Source organism: Miniopterus natalensis, chromosome 10, assembly GCF_054644295.1.
Source record: "Miniopterus natalensis isolate mMinNat1 chromosome 10, mMinNat1.hap1, whole genome shotgun sequence".
Lineage (NCBI taxonomy): Eukaryota > Metazoa > Chordata > Mammalia > Chiroptera > Miniopteridae > Miniopterus > Miniopterus natalensis.
Window position 1 is genome coordinate 18,057,560 of NC_142090.1, and position 20,363 is coordinate 18,077,922.

The 20,363-nt window shown below is 50.4% G+C and overlaps 3 protein-coding genes across 3 annotated transcripts; 1 reads left to right on the forward strand and 2 right to left on the reverse strand.

Annotated features, from left to right (window-relative positions):
• Nucleotides 1-1,743: 1,743 nt before the first annotated feature.
• Nucleotides 1,744-7,162, reverse strand: FSCN3 (fascin actin-bundling protein 3). The gene is made up of 6 exons (XM_016213325.2): nt 7,019-7,162; nt 5,294-5,990; nt 4,834-4,952; nt 2,911-3,070; nt 2,271-2,441; nt 1,744-1,949 (listed from the first exon to the last, which is right to left on the reverse strand). Exons 1-6 carry the CDS (start codon nt 7,160-7,162, stop codon nt 1,744-1,746), a joined length of 1,497 nt encoding a protein of 498 aa, XP_016068811.1.
• A 1,801-nt stretch (nt 7,163-8,963) lies between these two features.
• ARF5 (ARF GTPase 5) lies at nt 8,964-11,835 on the reverse strand. The gene is made up of 6 exons (XM_016213316.2): nt 11,722-11,835; nt 11,108-11,188; nt 10,666-10,775; nt 10,152-10,223; nt 9,522-9,647; nt 8,964-9,413 (listed from the first exon to the last, which is right to left on the reverse strand). The coding sequence occupies exons 1-6, from the start codon at nt 11,786-11,788 to the stop codon at nt 9,327-9,329; spliced, it is 543 nt and encodes a 180-aa protein (XP_016068802.2). The 5' UTR covers nt 11,789-11,835; the 3' UTR covers nt 8,964-9,326.
• A 3,059-nt stretch (nt 11,836-14,894) lies between these two features.
• GCC1 (GRIP and coiled-coil domain containing 1) lies at nt 14,895-20,010 on the forward strand. Its single transcript, XM_016213395.2, has 2 exons — nt 14,895-16,282; nt 17,153-20,010. Exons 1-2 carry the CDS (start codon nt 15,251-15,253, stop codon nt 18,446-18,448), a joined length of 2,328 nt encoding a protein of 775 aa, XP_016068881.2. The 5' UTR covers nt 14,895-15,250; the 3' UTR covers nt 18,449-20,010.
• Nucleotides 20,011-20,363: the final 353 nt, after the last annotated feature.

The following is a 20,363-nucleotide window of genomic DNA, read 5'->3' on the forward strand; positions in this document are numbered from 1 at the left end:
GTAACACAACAATCCCATGAGATAAATACCATATTCCCATTTCACCCATGAGAAACAGACTTTAAGAGGTTTGTATGCCCAAGGTCAAACAGGTTTAACTGATGAAAATCTAATTACAACCCAGTTCTGGGTCCAGAAATGAGCTCTTAACCACTACAATATACTGTCTCCTAGAATGTCAGGCCAGGAAGGAGCCTGAGAAATTTAGTTCAATCCAAGCCCTTCATGAAATAGGTCAGAAAACAAGTCCAGTGGGATTTCATTTTATTTTTCCCAGTTTGGCCATAGTAAAAAGGTTTGTCTAGAAAACTTGTAGAAAATTGAGGAAAGGAGAGAACACGTATTGGGGGGTTTATACCTAGGTTCATATTTTCATTTAACCTTCACACCACCCTATCAACTAGATATTATTCCCATTTTACAGATAAGGAAACAAGGCCTAGAAGTGTTAAAGCAATTTCCCCAAATACCAAACCTATTAGCCCCTGGTTCCAGGTCTATATGATATCAAACCCAAAGTTCTTTCTACAACATCATCACTTTCCAAGCCAGGTAAGAGAGGTGGATTGTGAAGGGACAGGTCTAAGAGCAGTGAGGTGCCTGCCCTCAAGAGCTGCGGACAGGGTATGGGTGCATGAAGGCAGCATTTTAGGAAAGGGAACTTGGTGTGGAGAACAGATGAGGTGGCGAAGGATCTGGCAGCAGCGAGTGCTGCTGGGAGCCCTTGTTGCACTGCAGGCTTTTGGTGAAAAGCCTGGAACCACTGGTAGTAACAGCAATTAAGGAGCAAGCCTGGCTGCTGGGGCTCAGGTACACATATTCATCCTGTGTGCCCAAAGCTCGTGCCAAATGATGCTTTCTTTCACATCAGGGTCTCTCCCTCTCTCTCTCCCCCCTCCCTTCCTCTCTTTCTAAAATAAATAAGTATATCCTCAGGTGAGGGTTTAAAGAAGAAGAAGGAGAAGAAGAAGGCGGAGGGGGAGGAGGGGATAGGGGGAGGAGGGGAGGGGGAGGGGAGGGGGAAGGAGAAGAAAGCACTAAAACGGCTTCATTAAGGAAGAAGCCAAAAATTTTCAGGGGGGTGGTGAAGGAAAGGAAAGGGAGGAAGGAGTTATGGTGCTGAGGTCTTGAGCCTGAGCTTCTGGGGAGGCTGGCAATGCCCTAGATGGCCATGGGGAGGCGAGAAATAATCACCTTTGGAGGGGAGGGTGAGGAGGCTGATTTTGAAGGCAGGGCAGGATGAAGTCAAGTCAGCTGTCAATTGGGAAGTTAGAGATGATGTTAGAGTTCAGGAGAAGGGTCAAGGCTGCAGATAAATATCTGGGAGCCATCAGCACCCCAGAGACCCAGGAGTAAGGATAGAAAGTGCACAGGGCAGAAAGCATATCTTCAGTCAGTCTTTGAAAAATAGGCAAAACTCTGCATCTTAATAAAGAGAGACAGATACACAAGCACACCTCATCCTGTCCCCTGCAGGCTTGCTTGCAAGTCCTACTGTGTGTGGTACAATAGTGAGAAACCTGGATCTGATTTCTCCTCTCCCCAGCACATCTAGGATTAGAAGCCCTGAGAGGAAAGGCACAGATTTGGCATGTATGTCTGGAGTTGATCAAGTTGTAGGACAGAAGTCAGCCCATGGTGCATTTGAGTCTTACTCTCATATGCCAGCTACCCCTCCACCTCCCTTCTCTTGCCCCTTGGCTCCTGCTCCCCTATACCAGGCTCTCACCCATTGTGCCTTACCTAAAATTCCCAAATACACTCTTTGGTAATGTCCTCGCTGTCTGCCAACAGGGTGCCACTTCGGTCTGATCGCATGTAGAAGCCATTGGGTGCCAGCACTGTGAGCAAGTTGCTTCCCTGAAGCTCGATACAGAAGTTGAGGGCAAACTTTCCCCAAGGGCGAAAGGTGCCAAAGGATGTTATTGACCAGAAGGATCCACCCTGTGCTGGGGAGAGAAGAGCTCAGGTCGGTGGGCAATTCTGAAGGGGAGCCCCCCAGTAGCAGGGCCTCTGAGGGGGCTCCCAGGGGACATGGCACCCTCCCTGGCCGCCCTATCCTGCCTGTGTTGGCAGATCCCTCTATGGAAATGCAAGAGGGCTGGTTTCTGTTCTGCCAACCTGCTCCGGAGACCTTGAAGTGTGAAAACGGAAAGAAACTGTTTTTCCTTTTATGATGAACAGGTCGTGAGTGGCAGGCCTTGATGTCTGAGTTGGGGCTAAGGCAGGGCTAGACTGTGAACTGAGGGTAGGATGAGTGGCTTACTCACCCTGAAAGTGGTAGATGCCCTGGCGGCAGGGCAGCAGGTGAATGCAGTTGGGCTCATCCATGTTGCACTGCATGAGGTCGTGTTCTGGTGAGATGCCCACATACCCATACCGACCTCGCAATGCGAGGAAGGGACGGTTGGCTAATCGAATCCCAAATTCCTCATTTGGGCCTGAAAGAAATAGTAAGGCATTATCTGGGTGGGCTGCCTCTAGATGCTTTCTCAGATGGAAGCAGGAAGGGGGGACACTAAATGGGGGGACACTAATAATGGTCAATATTTTAACATTTAGTGAACACCTACTGTGTGCCAAGTCTTATGCTAGGTACTTGTTAAGTGTTTGTGAAAGCATTTAGAAATTTTAATATTCTTCCTTCCTTTGAGATACATGAATCTATTTAATCCTCATGATAATCCTGTGAGGCAGGCAGATTGGATATCCTCTCCATTGATAATGGAGACAAGGAAACTGAGGCTCAAAGAGGTGGTTTGCCCAAAAGATGACAAAAATTCAGTGACTCGGCAAGTATACAGCCCCAAATCTTCTGACCTCCATTCCAGTAAAAATTCTAACATATCCCAGCTCCGTTGAAAGCATCTCTGATTTAGAATAAGCTTGCAGGAGGGCTTCTTAGCTCACCTGGAATGGAAGCATTGGCTATCAGCAGGCTGTTGGGTGCAATGCCCAAAAAGCGTCCATTGGGAGACTGCAGGATGATCCTGCCACAATTCCAGTGCATACGGAAGAAGGTGTCAGACTCCAGCGGGTGCCCATCAGCCATCACTGTCCTATGGCGCCTCTGGAGATAATAAAGGGAACAGAAAAGGAAAGCAAGGATTGAAAACAATTTTCTTCCCATCATTTTATTCCCAGACCATCTTTCCTACATCCCACCCACTAGCCTTTTTCATTCTCCCAGGGTTTGCTTTATGCTTTCAGATCCTTTTTGGAAAACATATTGTGACCTCAGCTCTCTCAGTTCCCCAGTCTGTGTTGTATCCCAAAACCCAGCATCAAAAAGGGATCTGGATGTGGAGAGAAATAAACTTTGGCCCACACTCCAAAATCATTTCAAAATGGATCATAACGTAAAAGTGAAACCTAAACTATAAAACACCTAAAGGAGAACAAAGGAGAAATTCTTTGCAACTTTGGGGTAGGCAATGATTTCTTAGGACCAAAAAAGCACTAATCATTTATAAAATGAAGAAATTGGACTTCATTAAATTTAAAACTTGCTACCAAAAGACACTATCAAGAAAATGAAAAGGCAAGTCACAAATTGGGAGAAAACATTTACAGTACACATGTTTGGCAAAGGACTTGACTTTAGATCATATAGAGGACCCTTATAATTCAATAATAAGACAAACAACCCAATAACAAATGGGCAAAAAATTTGAACAGATACCTCACAGAGAAAATACACAATTGCTCAATAAGCACATGCAAAGATGCTCATACTTCATCAATTATAAGGGAAATGCAAATTAAAGCCGTAATAAAATGTCATTACACACCCGTTAGGGTGGCTAAAATTAAAAAGATAATACCAAGTCTTGAGGAGATATGGAGCAATTAGAATTCTTATAAATGACTGGTGAGAATGTAAAATGGTACAGCCACCTTAGAAATCTACTTGACATTTTCTTAAATAGTTAAGCACACATTTATAAGTAGTTACAATCCTAGGTATTTGCTCAAGATAATTGAAAAAGTAGGCCCACAGAAAGACTCATACATGAATGTTTATAGCAACTTTATTCATAATAGCCCAAACTGGAAACAACTCAAGTAATTAAGTGAATGGATAAACAAATTATGTTTGTGGGGGTTTTTAATTGATTTTTTAGAGATAGAGGAAGGGAGAAGGAGAGAGAGAGAAACATTGATGTGGAACATTGATCAGCTGCCTCCTGTATGCCCCCTACAGGGGATTGACCCTGCAGCTTTTCTGTGCATGGGAAGACACCCAACCAACTGAACCACATAGGCCAGGGCTGTTTGTGTTTTTGAGTAGTATTATGAAATACTACTCAGCAATAAAAAGGAATCAACTACTGATACATGCAACATCAAGGATAAATTCAAATACATTATGCTGAATGAAAGAAGCATACATACTGTAATACTGTATAATTCCATTTATATGAAATTCTGAAGTAGGGAAATCTAAATCTAATCCACAGCGGCAGAATACATATCAGTGGTAGTGGGAAGGACAAGGGTGGATGGAACTGACTGGAAAGGGCCAAGAGGGAGTTTCTGTGGTGGTAGAAATAGTCTCTAACTTGTTAAGTGGTGTGGCATGTGTGCATAGGTGTATACCTTTGTCAAAATGTATTAAATTGCACACTTAAAATGGGTGTATTTTAATTGTTGTAAAAAGGAGGCCCCATTGGATAAAAGTAGGCCCATTGGGTGAAAATGAATGTTAATTGACAAGGACCTCCATGGTTCACTTTACCATCTGGTCACCTGCCTTGAAGAAAGAAAAAGTGTGCTTAGAGAGAGAGAACTCAGGGCTAACGGGCTGTCTTGCTCAGAAAGCCAAGGTCTTACCTGGGCTAGGTAGCAACCATTGGCTGAGCGAAGCTGCAAAACAGGTCTATCATTGTCACTTTCAAACTGGAACAACGACATTGGAGTTAAGTGCTCAGAGGCAGCATATACCTCAACATCTGCAGAGGAAGAGCATGTCATAATAAGCCTGAGTCTAGTATCCTCAGTCTCAGCCCCTCCTCTATATTTTATGACTGGGGTTCCTTTGCTTTCCCTACTTGTCCTTCATCACCTTTTGTTGGACCTTGGTAGCCTGGAGAAGACCCAGGCCTTTTCCCCCTAAAGCCCATACCTCTGCTTTATCGCCCTTCTCCTTGGCACATGGCACAGAGGTGCTCTTGGGATCCCTAGATCTTCCTTATGAGTAAGTTCAAAAATCCTCGCTGATCCCAAACACAACTTCCTCTTTTCAGTAGCTAGCCCTCCCTCCCTCCACGGCTGCGTTTGACCCAGCACTTGCCATAGATGACAGAGAGGAACTTCCGAGTCTTTGACCTGAGGCTGACCCAGGTGGGACAACGCTGTAGGATGAACCACTCTTCACCCCTATGGGGATTGGAGCCCAGGCCCAGGAGCAGGCGTGGGCCCTGTGCGTATAACATGCCCCCTTCTCCATCACTCAGTGCCACGAGCCCTCCAGGCCGCACTTGCATGTGAAAAGCTGTCTGCGCTGAGGGTTGGGAGACCAGCCGGTCTAAGTGGGACAAGAAGCAGTGTGTAGAGGTCTCCAGGTGGTAGCATCCATCTTGGAAATGCAACAGAAATCCACATTCCCCCAGGCAGGGAACTGGCGCATCAACCCAGATACGACCCACGGTGGGGTCAGCCCTCGCATAGCAGTGGTTGAGGGGACTATAGAGGATCACATGAACATGCAGAGCTGGCCGGGGGGTCCACATGTGATAAGCTGAGAGGACCCGGGAGTTGCAGAACACATCTTGGCCGTCAGACTCTAGATAACGACCACTGATTATGCACTGGAGCGTCCACTTGCCATTGCGGTGGAAACGGAGTAGGAAGCATCCATGGTGGCTAGTCCTTGGCCGGTCATAACATATAGTGCCATCTGGCTCACACAGGAGGTAGAAGCCCTGCAAGCTCCTTAGTCGTACCACGGCCTGTGTGTCATGCTCATTGCTGACCAGGATCTCCCATGTCTGGAGGCATTAGGATGGAGAAGAGGGAAATCAGTACTGCCAAGTGACTAGACCAAGGAGTCTTACAACCATCACCTCTGGCATCACCCTAGCACCTTCATTGAGACCAACCAACTTCCCTTCCACATCAGCCTCCTTGCTGTTGGTTCCTCCGCTCTCTCATCCACAGGAATCAAGAGATCTCAGGACACCTCCAGCAATGGAGCCATAGGGCTTCTCAGGATCCTAAGAGAAGTTCTTGATGCCTACCTCCTCCAACTAACGGAAGGTAAACCTCCCTCTCTTCTCTGACCACTTTCTTTAATACCTAATTTTTAAAGAAATGTTTTGGTTTAAATCTTCCTTCTCTCTTCCTCACTGTTGCCCCTCAATAGCACACTCAGCTAACACTTTCATTCCTAAAGGGCACCTCCCCAACAGGGCAAGGGAAAAGCATGACCTCTTACAGGCAGGCCTGGGCTCAGGGATGAGGTTGAGGGCACAGACGTTGAGATGCAATGGTTTGCTTTAGCTGCAATCAACCCTGTTATAAGCAAGAGGACCTCGCTACTGCCTCAATCTTAGTCCCATCTCAGAGAGGCCTACACCTCTCTCTAAAATGAGAACCAACTCTTCTAGGGTTTCTAGACTGCCCCATTCCCAAACTACAACCAGAACAAAAACAGGCCTTGTAGTATCCATTGATTTAACTTTTGGATGCCCACAAATTCTGGCTTCCAGCCTGGGCTCTCCACCTCGCCTCTTTGTGATGACACAACCACTCTGTGCTGGAATGGAGGGTAGAGGTCAGCCAGAGCAAGACAAAGTAGCAAGGCCAGGCTTGTGGCCCCACCTCCTGGAATAGGTTTAGAAAGAGGGAGATGGAGCAATGAAGACCTGTGGGCAAGAGCATGGGGTAGAAGGGCCTTGACCTAGCAATGGTAGAGGCCAGGAAAGTGATTAGGTAGAGTGCACTCTCCCCCCTCCTCTCCTGTTGCCAGAGCTTAGTCACTGGGAAAAGTGGTTCCAGTACAGGCTTACTCTGTTACCTGTCTCCGGCCCAAACCCTTTGCAGTAGCAGTGACCGTATTCTTATATGGCTCATAAGTGAGGTAGGATCCTGCCCAGCTGATGAGCCCAACCCTTAGGTCCTCTGGCTTGGGTCGTCTTTGCGTCCACTCCACCTCTTCCATGGGGCCGGCACCACAGGTGATGACTCTGTCCGGCCCAGCCTTCCCCCCAGAGGTGAGGTTCCACAGGCCATAGGGCCTGGAATCAGGCCCGAAGTACCCACCGGAAGACGTTCCCAGAGGGAACTTTCCAGACAGAGGCTGACTAGGGCCCAGCACCTCTGTGACCCGGGAGCATTATGACTGTAAGAGGTGCCCCTCATCCCACCATAGTGGGGAAAGGGCACTGGCTCAGCATCAAATCATGACCCAAAGGAAGTGGGTCCAGGCCTCTGGCATTAGCCTCTCCACACCATGCCAGGCACCCATGTGGGTTAAGACTGTGAATCAATTTCACCTTGTGCCAGAGACCACCTGTGACTTCAGGAAAGTCCTTCCATTCTTCAACTGTTTTTCTTTTTAATCACAGGATAAAAATCAATCCCTTTTCTCTTGCAAGTGGGTTCTACCTGGGTCGCTTGGGGCTCAAGTGTTTCTGGAGTTCATAATATCCAAGAAAAATCTATTAACTTTTATGGCCCTGGGGAGGATGAGGCCAGAATGTCTCAGAAGGTTCTTTTCAGGGAAGGTGAGGATCATATGACTAGATAACCAGCAAGGATCAAATGACTCGTATTAATCAGGAAAGCTTGGCTCAGGAAGAGAATGGCCTGGGAGGGGAGAGTCCCGAGCACCCATCATAATTCCCAGCTGCACTGCTGCTGAGCAGTCAGTGCTGACTCTGAGAACACTCACCCAGGCCCCCAAAGAGTCTCTGTCAGCCATTAGCCGCCAAGACTCACTTCCTACAAAGCTCATGGAGAAAACCAGCCCGCAACCTGGAGAAAGTGACATAAAAGAAGGGGGAACAGCAATAAATAAATAAATAAATGGTGGTGATGGTTGTTTTTTTTAATCCTCACTGGAGCATATTTCTTTTCCATTGCTTGTCAGAGAGAGTGGAAGGGAGAAACATCGATGTGGGAGAGACACATCAACTGGTTGCCTCCCTCACACATCCCAATCTGGGCTGGGGATCGAGCCTGCAACACAGGTACGTGCCCTTGGTCAAACTCAAACCTGGGACCCTTCAGTCCATGGTCCGATGCTCAAGCCATTGAGCCAAACCAGCTAGGGCACGATGGTAGCTTTTAAGCTTTGCTGGGATGCAAAGGGAAATGGGCAGAGTGAACCATGCTTGGAGAATAGCCCGAAGCCCTGGTTCCTATTCCCCATTGGTGGAGGGGTGTCTTCCCAGGTAGAAGGAGTCCCAGTGGTGCACAGTAAGGAACTGCAATCCCCAGGCCCTACCAATGTTTTATAAAATAAGGCTAATAGACCACAGAATCAGCTGGGCGACTTTAAAGATGCATATTCTGGGGACTCAAACTAGTCCTGAAAAATCACGTTTTCTCTACCTCAGGACCCTTATTTTTAACAAATGTTCCCTTCCCCTCAAATTTTAACGTGATAGTAATCATTGAGAGCCACAGCTAGCTAGGAGATGGATAGGATATGTGATGTGGTTTACAGAAGCATGAAGGTACATCCTGTTACCCTCAGCAAAGGCCCCTTGGAATTGGGGAAGAAACAGGATTTCCTCCACTGGAACCCCTACAGTACTTCCAGTCTCAAGGAGGGAGAAGCTGAGCTAGATGAAGGCAGCAATGTATGTGTGTGTGCGTGGAGAGAGGGGGTTTGGCCCTGCAGCCTTAGCTGCTTTGAGCCTCCCTCAAATTGTCTCTTTGCATCAATAACCCAGCCCCCACTTCTAGGCTATAGACAATACCATGTACAAACCACAGCAAATTTATTATTCAACATCCAGTGCCGTATCATAGCACCACCCGGAGCCCCCACCTTCCCTCCCCACCTGGCCCAAGGGTATGCCCAAAATGGAAAAAACAGAAGTAAACCCAGGTCCCTGCTCCTCCTCTGGAAGAAGGGGCTCAGCCCTGGAAGCCCCTTCCATAGGTCCCAGCAGGCAGGAGAGTGGACCCCTCTGTGCCTGGAGAGCAAGACTCCAGGCGCCAACGACAGAGAGAACATGCAGGCAGGAGGGGCAGGAGCAGAGGCCTGTGTCTGTGGAGGAGCAGGAGGGAGGGCACTGCCTGAGGAGTCCGGGAGTCTGGCCATCCCGGGGATGCACGCGGGTGCTTCCGGGCAGCAGGGGCCGGCCCCTGGTTGGTTAGCGCTTCGACAGCTCATGGGACAGCCAGTCCAGTCCATCATATAGGCCTGTACCTTGGGTGGCGCAGGTGGCCTGGACGTACCACTGTGGAGAGAAGGGAAGGAAAGAAAAGGGTTAACAGTAGGGAAGGAAAGGGAGATGCCTTTACTTTCTGCCCAGATTGTGGCTCCCTTGGAGAGGCAGGACCCTCACCGTGCGACTGCGCAAGTGCTGCAGGCCCAGCTTGTCAGTCAGCTCGCTCACGGGCATGGCGTTGGGCATGTCCTGCTTGTTGGCAAAGACGAGCAGCACTGCATCCCGCAGCTCATCCTCCTGCAGCTGAGAGAGGCCAAGGGTGTAGAATGAGGGGTCCTTCGGGGTCCCCAGGCTCTCTCTTCCCTGCTGTGTAGGGAAGCTCCCCATTCCTCCTTCTAGCATATTTGTGGGAAAAACATAATATTGTAGTAGTCTACTGCTGAACACAAGACACAGAGTTATAAATCACTGGAGGCCATCGTGGCCTTAAGTCAAGAAAGAGCCTTTTTCTAATTTGAGTAATTGCCCTAGTCAAAATTCCAAAATACAAAAACAAGGATATAAGATGATGTTTATCTCCACCACATATTCCCCTCTTCCCACCAACTTCTCAGACTCAGATGTGAAAACTCATGTCCTGTGCTTGTTACCTGACCCAAATGCAAAACAGGGTGAGTCTCCTTGTGTCTGTGTCCACAAAGAGAAACACACATTCGGGGCCTGTAAGGCATTTCCTGACTTTCATACCAGGACAAAGATCTCTGTCTCCAAAACAAGGGCTCAGTCCCCAGGGCCCTGGGTGCTCACCATCTTCTGGAGTTCATCAGCAGATTCCTGGACCCGCTCTCGGTCATTACTGTCCACCACGAAGATGAGGCCCTGGATGGGAAGGCATAAAGGAAGGAGAAGCAATCATTCCTGCCTAGGACATACTCTATTCTGGCTCTTTCTCTAATTGTGTCTAAAAACTTCCGCTAAGGCTCTACAGGCGTCCTGGCACAAAGTGGAGACACCCTGCAAAGGATATAGCTGCTGTCCTCAGGCAAGCAGTCTAGCTAAAAGACATACATGGGAACAGGGAAAGACATGTGAGGAGAGCTAAATCAGGCAGCTGGACCCTAGACCCAGAACACTGCTTCTCAGAACACACCTAAGGTGGCTGTCTCAGAAGACTACGGCCAGTTCTGAAGGATGAGCAGAGGCTGGCTTACAAAGGGGGATAAGGCTTTTCCTTGGCCTGGGCCCAGGCTAGGCCAACATCTTAGTCTTCCTAACCCTAACACCACCTCCCCTGGGGTTGGGGAGGCACCCCCGCCCCCACCTGAGTGTTCTGAAAGTAGTGCCTCCACAGAGGCCGAATCTTGTCCTGGCCTCCCACGTCCCAGACTGTAAAACAGATGTTCTTGTATTCCACTGTTTCCACATTGAAGCCTGCAGATAATTGGAAAAAATATGAGAAAAAAGTCCTGAAAGGAAGGAACTCACTAAAACTAGGTGAATTCAGCAGGGACATAAAACCAGAAGGCAATGATCAAGGAGGCCCCAGGGAACAGAAGCCCAGAGGGCCGGCAGTCCACAATGGGGCGGGGTTAGGTCACATCCAGCCCTCCTGGGCACCATCCAGCCCCTACAGATACTGTGACCCACTTCTCAGGTAGCTGTATCTGGTGTCAGCTCCCAGCACTGGGATGCAGCGTGGGGAGTAGACCTGCGGAGGTCCGCCGCCGCGCTCCCGCTCCTCCCAGTCTTGTCTCCAGACTCACCTATGGTGGGAATGGTGGTGACAATCTCCCCCAACTTCAGTTTGTACAGGATTGTGGTCTTGCCAGCTGCATCCAAGCCAACTGCAAAGGAGAGGGGCACAGCGATAGAGATGGGAGCGAGGGAGCCCCCTAGAGACCAGGGAAGGGGAGAGGCCACACAGCTGACGGTGACGGGGCCGGGGGCCGAGCGCCGGGCGCTCCAGGTGCGCGCCGAGGTCTACCTCCCGGCCTCGAGGGCGATCTGGGCGGCGGGCGCCAACTCCGGAACCCGGAGCGGGAGGGGAGGGGAGGGGCGGGAGAGGACTGGGGGTGTAAGGTCAGAGGAGAAGAGTCGCGCTCCTTTTAAAAGTCGTCTCCAAGGGCGGAATCCTCCCTTCTTCCCAGCCGGGCTAGGGCGGAGGGAGCTTCACCCCACCCCAGGCCCGCAGCTCCGGGTCTCAGGCCCCCGGGTCGGCGCTGCAGACGCCGACCCGCCGAGAGCTGTGGCGTCGGGGGTGAGGAGGTGGGTGACTCAGGGTCAGAGGTCGGGTGAGCTGGGCTGGAGGGACGCGGGGGCCGGAGGGCTGCGCCGGGGCCGGCGCTCCCGTCCGGGCCGCGCGCTTCGTCTGCCTCACCCATGAGGATCCGCATCTGCTTCTTCCCGAAGATCCGAGAAAAGAGCGCGGACACGGTGAGGCCCATGGCGGGGCCCAGGGGAGGGGGCACGGGCACGGACGCGGGGGTGCAGGCTGGAACCGGCCGGTCGCGGGGGGATGGGGCCCAGCAGCAGGAGGAGGAGGCGCCGCCGCCGCCTCCGCGCGTCCCGGCCCGCCCTACGTCACTGAAGGCCCGCCCCCGGCGAGGCCCCGCCCCGGCCCCGCCCCCTGCCCGCCGGGCCCCGCCCCGGCCCCGCCCCGCGGCTTCGGCGAGGGGAGAAACCGAAGCTGAGCGAGTCTGCCGCCCGGCTGGGTTCCGCGCAGGCTTTGAAGAGGAAAGGGTCAGGGTTTCCTCCCGTTCCTAGCGGGCCTGTCACTTCTGTGGCCGCTGAACCGGCAGCCCAAGCGGGACTGAGGGAAGCTGTCCACTCTCCGCAGGGCTCCCACCCTCGTCGTCAGTGGCCGGCCGCGGGGCTCTGGTTTGTTGCGTCCAGCCTGCTCCGGGCTCGGGCTTAGCGCCTGGTGACTAGCAGCAACTACCGTGTTTACCGCCCTCTCGGGGTGCAGGCGCTCCGTGCTGATGTCTTAGCCCTCTTTGGCCCCCTCGGCGCCCAGTGAGGGGCTTTGGGCGTAGTAGGTGGTTCGCGGACAACAGACTCGTGAGAGGAGCGCACCTGAGGTGGGGGAAGATGCCCGAGTGCTAGCTGGCTTTCACGGTTCCCTAAAACGCCGGCTTCCTAGGTCCCGAAACAGCAGAGCCAGAAGACTCATTCCCAGGCCTGGGCGGCGCCGTCACGGACCATTGCATCGCCTTCGCCTCGATGGGCCTTTCAGTCTGGACCCAGGCGGCCGTTCTGAAGCTCCTTCCTCACTTTGGCACAGACCTAGAAGCCTAGATTGTTAAAGCACACCTGTCCAGGATGTCGTGAGGACCTTGCCTCCGTAGACCAGTAAGCTTCACCAGTAAGCATCAGAGGGGAAGTAGCCAGATAGGAATTACTTTATTATTTTATTTTATTTTTAAATATATCTTTATTGATTTCAGAGAGAAGAAAGGAGAGGGAGAGAGAGAGAGATAGAAACATCAATAATGAGAGTCATTTATCAAGCCCACAACCCGGGCACATGCCCTGACCAGGAATCGAACCCCGATAGCCTGGATCCTAGGTTGACGCTCAACCGCTGAGCCACGCTGGGCCGGGCTAGGAATTATTATAAATATTTTCTGTTGCAGAAACCAGGTCAATGCCAGGTTTGTACCTAATAAATGCTTGTTGGGTTGAACTGGACTGATAGGTTGCTCAGTAGAGCAAGGGCAGGCATTTTGCCCGTTCTGGATCCCAGCAGGCTTCTAGGAGCAACTGCTTATGGTCTGGGTGTGGTGAGGTCAGCTGGGAACCAGAGCTTTCACTTATTCAACAAATATTGAATGCCCACTATGTGTCATTGTTCCAGGCCTCAGTTCATATCTCAGTTCTGCCCTTTTTTGAGTGCTTGCCGTCAACAATCCTCACAACCAGTCAATTTCTTAACTACACATGGAGACTAATATCTGCGCTATCTCATGAGGTTATGATGGAGAGTAAAATGACGAGATAGTGTATCTGAATGTTTGTATAATGCAACTGATGTTACCTGGTCCTCTAAGAAATGAGGTCTGAAGAGACCTCCAGGGCCTGCCCCATCCTGACCTGCAAAGCCTTTAAAGAGAACAGACTTTGGGCGCCAGGCTCAAGGGCATGACTTTACTCTTCAGCCATAGACTTACATTCCTAAGAAGGCTTTTACAAGGCTAAAGAGTACATTTAAAAGAGCCCCAGTATGATAACACAACTAGTGGTGAACAACTCAGGTCAGTTCTATGTCTTTAGTGCTTTTATTAATCTTTCTTTTCATCCCTGTTGTCATTGCCCTGTTTCGCTTCCAACTCTTTCCATGATTGAATCAGCCTATTCACAAGCCTCTTGCCCCTTGGTATCGCCACCTAGTCATACAAATCTTGATGATGCCACTCTTTTGATTAAAATTTAGTGTCTTATTATCACCCAGGACAAAATCTAAATGCCTTAATTTGGGTTCCCACCTATTATGCCAGCCCCATCTGTTGCCACCTCCTTCACATACCCTACACTACTGCCTTGAGATGACTCTCAATGCTTTCCAGGTGAGTCAGGCTCCCAGATGCCCTAGGAGTTCTCTCACTCTTTTCCCTCTGCCTGGAATGCTTGTTGCCCTCATCTTGTTAGATGAGCAATTACTACTCATCCTTCAAATCCCAAAGTCTTTTCCTTAAGAGCCTTCTCTGCCTCCCCTAGATAGGCTTCCCTCCTAATTTCCATTTCACTTTAAATATGCTTATACATACTGGTAGGATGACAGGACTTGTATTTGCATGCTTGGTTCCTCACTACATGTGAGCTCCCTGAGGGCAGGACCTTGTCTCTTCATGGTGATTATCTGGCATAGCATTTGGTATGTTGAGAGTGGGATTGATCTGCATAGGATTTCTAAACTTACTATCTGATTTTAGACATGTTACTTAACCTCTCTGTGCTTCAGGTTTCCATATCTGCAGAACAGTGCTAATAATAGCCACTGAGCAGAATTATTGTAAAGGGCTACATAGCAAAACTCTTAAGAAGCTCCTGGAATATAGCTGGCACCTGGGACAGACGTATTGGCTCTAGCATGACCTCTACAAACATTTGCTGAATCAACTCAGCAGATTCAGAAAGGGGGCGAATAATTATTGTACTATACGCCTACTAGGTGCCAAACGCGGTCCTAGAAAGGGTTGCCGTTTTCGTGGTCTAAATGAGAGCCTTAATTATTGCTATTTAGGGACGCGTCGCTCACCCGAGTGTTTGGTAAGGACTCAGTGCGACGTCGCCCTGTCCCTTGCTGATCGTAGCCTGAGGACACGCTCAGGCGAACCTCATGAAACCAAAGACGCTCGCACGTCCTGAACGTGTGCTCTCCGCTCTTCGCGGGAGCGCTCGACTTTCAGCGCCGCTAGATTCCCAGCAGGCTGCTTCCCACTCCGGCGCTGGAGGAGCCCCACCCACTCGACGCTCCCTGGGGGCGGTGCCCGTGGCGTCGCGCTGTCGTCACTTCCAGCGGACCCGGAAGCGCCCTGGTCGGGCCGCGGTGGTTGGGAAGTCGGGATGGGGCTGCGCTCGGCTTAAACCCTTTGCGGACCGTAGGCCGAGGGCCGGCCGGGGCTGCTGACGCCCGGGCGCGCGAGGAGCGCGGGGTTGGCTTCTGGAACAGTGCGGGCGAGGCCTGGAAGTGTGCGCCTCCTGCGCTGGCGTCGCCCCGCCTCCAGGATAGGACCCGCCCCGCCCTCGGTGCCCGGGACGTTCGGCCGGGCTGCCCCGCCACCCCGCCCGGGCCTCGGCCGGCTGGGGCGAGCGGATGTGCGCTCTCGGGGACAACGTCAGCTAGCGTCTTCGCGACCGTCTGCCAGGTTGCCCAAACGCTGACGTGGAACAGCCAGTTCTGAATCCTCATGGAGAAGTTTGGGATGAATTTCGGGGGCGGCCCGAGCAAGAGGGACCTGCTGGAGACCATCGAGAGCCAGAAGAAGCAGCTCATCCAGTATCAGACGCGTCTCAAGGATGTGGTCCGCGCCTATAAAAGCCTACTGAAAGAGAAAGAGGCTCTAGAGGCCAGCATCAAGGTGCTGTCGGTATCCCACGAAGCGGACGTGGGCCTCGCAGGTGTCCAGCCTCCAGGCTTCACCTGTCCTGACTCTGTGGATGACCGATGCTCCACTCACAGCGAGGATAGCACTGGGACCGCCACCAGCTTGGATACCACAGCCAGTCTCACTAGCACCAAGGGTGAGTTCGGGGCAGAAGATGACAGACTGGCCCATGGACCACCACCTCTAAAGTCCGAAGAGGCTAGTGGGTCAGAGAGTGGTGTTAGCAGTAGCAGTGGGGATGGACAACCTGCAGGTGGGGAGGTGGACAAACGATTGCACCAGCTGAAGACCCAGTTGGCTACTTTGACCAGCTCTTTGGCCACAGTCACCCAGGAGAAGTCCCGCATGGAAGCTTCTTACCTGGCTGACAAGAAGAAGATGAAACAGGACTTAGAGGACGTCAGTAAAAAGGCAGAGGAGGAGAGGGACCGTCTGGAGGGAGAATTGAAGGAGCTGCAGGAGCAGATAGCAGAAACCAAAGCCCGGCTTATCACACAACAGCACGATCGGGCCCAAGAGCAGAGTGACCATGCCTTGATGCTGCGTGAGCTCCAGAAACTGCTGCAGGAGGAGAGAACCCAGCGCCAAGACTTGGAGCTTCGGTTAGAAGAGACCCGAGAAGCCCTGGCTGGGCGGGCATATGCTGCTGGTCAGGTGGAAGGGTTTGAACTGCAGACTAAAGAGCTGACCCGTGAGGTGGAGGAGCTCAAAGGTGAGCTGCAGGCTCTTCGAGATGAGAAGACTCGGCCAGACCCCCGGCTGCAGGAGCTTCAGGAAGAGGCTGCCTGCCTTAAAAGCCATTTCCAGGCTCAGTTGCAACAGGAAATGAGGAAGGTAATTATCTTCATCTCCTTCAAACAATCATTTAACCTAAAATGGGGAATATTAAGGCTTTTTTCTCCTTTGATAGTTAGATCTAAGTGGCTGCTCTTTCAGTTCTTGATGCTATTCAGAAAGTTGTATTTGTGAGTCCTGGGAATTCCTGTTCTGTGTGGTGTTGACAGAATCCACAGAGTGTGCTTCCAACAGGATGTGGAGTTTCTGAGTGTAAGCTGGGTTGGAGCCAGATAGCTCTGAGCTTCTGGGTATTGGCATCTTACCAGCTAGTCTCTGTGAAGCAGTATTGTAGCAGCTGTGCAATGAAAGTAGTATGTTTGCCTGTAAGTATATGCCTATACTTACAGGTAGGGTGGCTGAAAGGGGCAACAGGAATTTTCTTCAAGAAATAACCTCTTGTGATTGCTTTCAGTCAAGATTTGCCTTTTCTTTAAAGGTATGCTATTTTACAGTGCCTCTGTTCAGGGTGGAGAGATCCAACTCAGTTTTGAACTTACCAGGAATATTAAAGAGGAAAAGAATGTCATCTGATTTCTTAATAGGATTTGGGGAAGTGTATGATAAACCAGGGTAACATTTAATATGTGAGTTCAGTGTGTGATAGGAGAAAGTGAAAGCACTAAAGCAGAATAAGAGCAGATATACAAAGATTCTTACTATTGTTTGGTATAACTTATGACTGGGAGCAGAACCCAAGCAGATTATAGGAACTGTTGTTAGCTTCCAAATGAACAGAAAAATCCCCAGTTCCCATTCCTGCCAGGTCAGTCCCCGTCCTCTTGCCCTCCTCTCTTGCTTTCTCAAAAGTTTGCCATAGGACTTTGTGGCTTTTCTGGATGCATTTCTATCTGTTCCCTTGTTTTACAGACAGCCCTTGCGGAGGATCAACTACGCCAGCAATCCCAGCTGGAAGAGCAGAGGGTGGCAGCCCTGGAGAACCAAATATCTGAGGTGTCGGAACTGCTGGGCACCTATGAGAAAGCCAAGCAAAAGGACCAGCTGGCCATCCAGAAGCTGAAGGAGCGCATCCTGCAGCTGGACCTGGAGAACAAGACGCTGGCTCTTGCAGTCTCTAGCCGGTCCCCTCTAGACAGCCATGCAGAAGAGTCCAGTCTGGATGTCAATGTCCTGAAGGACAAGATGGAGAAGCTGAAGAGGCTACTGCAGGTGGCGGCCAGGAAAAGCCAGGTGACCTTGGATGTAGAGAAGCTCTGCAACCTGGAGATAATGCCCAGCTCTGAGGCTGCCGATGGGGAAAAGGCTACTACACTCTACTACCAACAGGAGCTGAAACAGCTGAAGGAAGAGTTTGAGAGGTACAAGATGAGGGCCCAGGTTGTCCTCAAGAGCAAGAACACCAAAGACGGTAACCTGGCTAAGGAGCTGGAGGAAGCCCAGGAACAGCTTGCAGAGCTGAAGGAGAAGTATATCTCCCTTCGGCTGTCCTGTGATGAACTCGAGCGCCAGCACCAGCAGGAGGCTGAGGACTGGAAGCAGGAGCTGGCCCGGCTGCAGCATCACCACCGGCAGGAGCTGGAGCGGAGCCAGCTGGACTTCAGGGACCGCACGCTGAAACTGGAGGAGGAGCTGCACAAGCAGCGGGACCGTGCCCTGGCCGTGCTGGCCGAGAAGGACTTGGAGCTGGAGCAACTGCGGTCCGTGGCCTTGTCTTCTGTGCTGCCAGGACGCAGAAGCCCTGTGGGTGGCGGGAGTCCTGGGGACCCGGCTGACATAGCTTCCCCAGATAACCTGACCCAAGCACTTCAACTTGCTGCGGCCAATGAGCCCACTTTTTTCCTGTATGCCGAGCAGTTGGCCCGCAAGGAGGTGGAGATCACATTGCTGAGGAAGCAGAAACACAGGCTGGAGATGGAGGTGCATCAGTTGCAGGAGCGGCTGCTGGAGGAGGGGGAGCGGCACCGAGAGGAGGTTGGGGTTCTGCAGAGCCACATTGAGAAGAACATCAGAGACCAGAGTAGGGAGGGAGCCAATCTGGAGTACCTCAAAAACATCATCTACCGTTTCCTGACCTTGCCTGACAGCCTGGGCCGCCAGCAGACGCTCACAGCCATCCTGACTATCTTGCATTTCAGTCCAGAGGAGAAACAAGTGATAATGCGGCTCCCACCCAGTGGTAGCTGGTGGCCTTCTGGCAAGCGATGATGTCATTTTTACTAACTCCTGAAATTTCCGTGCCTCTTATGTGGGAAGAGAAAGGCTCTAGTTTCTATTGCCTCTTCTCTTATCATTTTTTTCTTCACTGTGTTGAACTGGGAGGAGTCTTCAAAGTGGGATGGGATTTTCTGCCAAATGCCATTAATGCTGCTTTATTCTTGGGCCCTAGAAATACTGGAAGAGTAGGGACAGAATCTTCTGGTGGGGTGTGTGTGTGTGTGAGGGGAAGGAGGGGAGAGGCTAGGATTGAAACATACAAAAGTCGAGGAAGTGGTAGGAAAATATTTGAAAATAAGACGTTTTTGTTTTATTATTATGCTCCTAGTGCAGAGCTAGGAGTAAATGCGACTCCAAAGGGAGTTCAGGTAATTTCTAAACACGCACAAGGACTGGCTATTTTCTCCATCGTCACAATCTGAGTCTGGTCCACTGCTGCCCCAATTATCTGGGGACATAAATCCAGGCTGGAGAAGGACTGGGAAGTTTGAAATAGTGGCAGGTTGTCTACTAGTTCAAAGGGCCAGGGAATAGCGAGTTCATCCCAGAGCTGGGAAGCTTGGTCTAGTTAGAAGCGAGCTGGACAAAACACTCCTTTTGACCACCCTAGAGAAAACTCTGAGCACCAGTTTGATCTTAGGGATTTCCTGAGTAACCTGCTTTTGGCCTGGATAGGGTTCTAATAGACCTTTCACACTTGTCCCTGCCTTAACCAGCCTGCCTGAGGTTGGCCTGAGATTTGTGAGTGAAAGACTGCTATCTTTTCTTCAATGTTGAACTTCCGTTAAGAAAAAAATCCTAGCTTCTTACAGAGAGAGGTCCTATTGGGAAGCTCTGACCCTGCCTGGATGCAAGGAATTAGCTTAGAGATTTATAGGAAAGAGGAAGGAGATTTGCTATAGAGGATTCCAGAAGATTGCTGGGACCCTCACAGGAAAGTGGTGGAGGTTCAACCGAGGCCAGTGGGGGTACTTGCTGCTGCTTGGATAACATCCTGGCTAAATCCCCAGATCTCTACAAGCAAGATGCTTATGGGCTGCTGTCACCAGGGTATTTTGCCCACTCCCGTAGGGAGGTAATAGAGTTTCAGCCCACAGTTATCTCCCCACATGTGTTACTGTTACTTTTCCTTGTCCTGTAGGGTTTCTTACATTTGGTATTGCATAAGTAGATTCATTCTGCACTTAAGGAAAGGAGGCTTATTTTTCAGTCAGTCTGGAAAGGAGGGACTTAGAAAAGTCGGGTTCAGACACTGTCAATTCCCTGTTTGTTCCTTGCCCCCCATCTGCTCTTGTAGGTTGTAGAGATCTTTGGACCTTAAAGACCAATGCCTTGCCACTCTCTGGGCTAATCTGTATCTTTGTAATTTCATCATACGGCTCTGTTTTTGAGGGTTTGAGGTGCAGAAGACTTTGATTAAATATTCTAATTGGGAGGCTGGGTGACCTGGGTTATCTACAAACTACAAATAGTGCATGGACTTACGGAACAGAAGCGATATGTTCAAATGTTAATAACATAAACCATGGAATCATTAAACCTGAACAGCTTGACCTGTGTGCTTCTGTAATGGTATACTTTTATCTGGACACAAATAGAGTGTGATTGTAAATGGTAAATGGAAGGATGGAAATAATATTTCATTATATTAATCCATGAGCTTGAATCTAGGGATGGATACCTCTGCTTTAACTGCCTCAATTACAACACTATTTGTTTTTTAGTCTGGAATTACGTGTGTATGTGTTTGTCTGTAGGCAGCTACACTGGAAAAAGATGTCTCATGGGTGTAGTGAGTGGGCTTGGAACTTCCATAGTTACTGCTGTAAACTTGAGAAGTAATTTGTGAATGGTGTATTATGCTTAATCTGGATTCATGGTGCCCTGGAAAAGTTTCTCAGGATAT

Excerpts from the sequence above, each read along its gene's own strand:
- FSCN3 (XM_016213325.2), bottom strand. The coding sequence starts at position 7,162 with ATGGAAGAGGTGGAGTGGACGCAAAGACGACCCAAGCCAGAGGACCTA. Across the intron at positions 3,071-4,833 it reads ATGGTTGCTACCTAGCCCAG|AGGCGCCATAGGACAGTGAT; the intron begins GTAAGACCTTGG and ends TATTATCTCCAG. Across the intron at positions 2,442-2,910 it reads AGCCAATGCTTCCATTCCAG|GCCCAAATGAGGAATTTGGG; the intron begins GTGAGCTAAGAA and ends TATTTCTTTCAG.
- ARF5 (XM_016213316.2), bottom strand. The coding sequence starts at position 11,788 with ATGGGCCTCACCGTGTCCGCGCTCTTTTCTCGGATCTTCGGGAAGAAG. Across the intron at positions 11,189-11,721 it reads GCAGATGCGGATCCTCATGG|TTGGCTTGGATGCAGCTGGC; the intron begins GTGAGGCAGACG and ends TCTCCTTTGCAG. Across the intron at positions 10,776-11,107 it reads CACCACCATTCCCACCATAG|GCTTCAATGTGGAAACAGTG; the intron begins GTGAGTCTGGAG and ends AATTATCTGCAG.
- GCC1 (XM_016213395.2), top strand. The coding sequence starts at position 15,251 with ATGGAGAAGTTTGGGATGAATTTCGGGGGCGGCCCGAGCAAGAGGGAC. Across the intron at positions 16,283-17,152 it reads TGCAACAGGAAATGAGGAAG|ACAGCCCTTGCGGAGGATCA; the intron begins GTAATTATCTTC and ends CTTGTTTTACAG.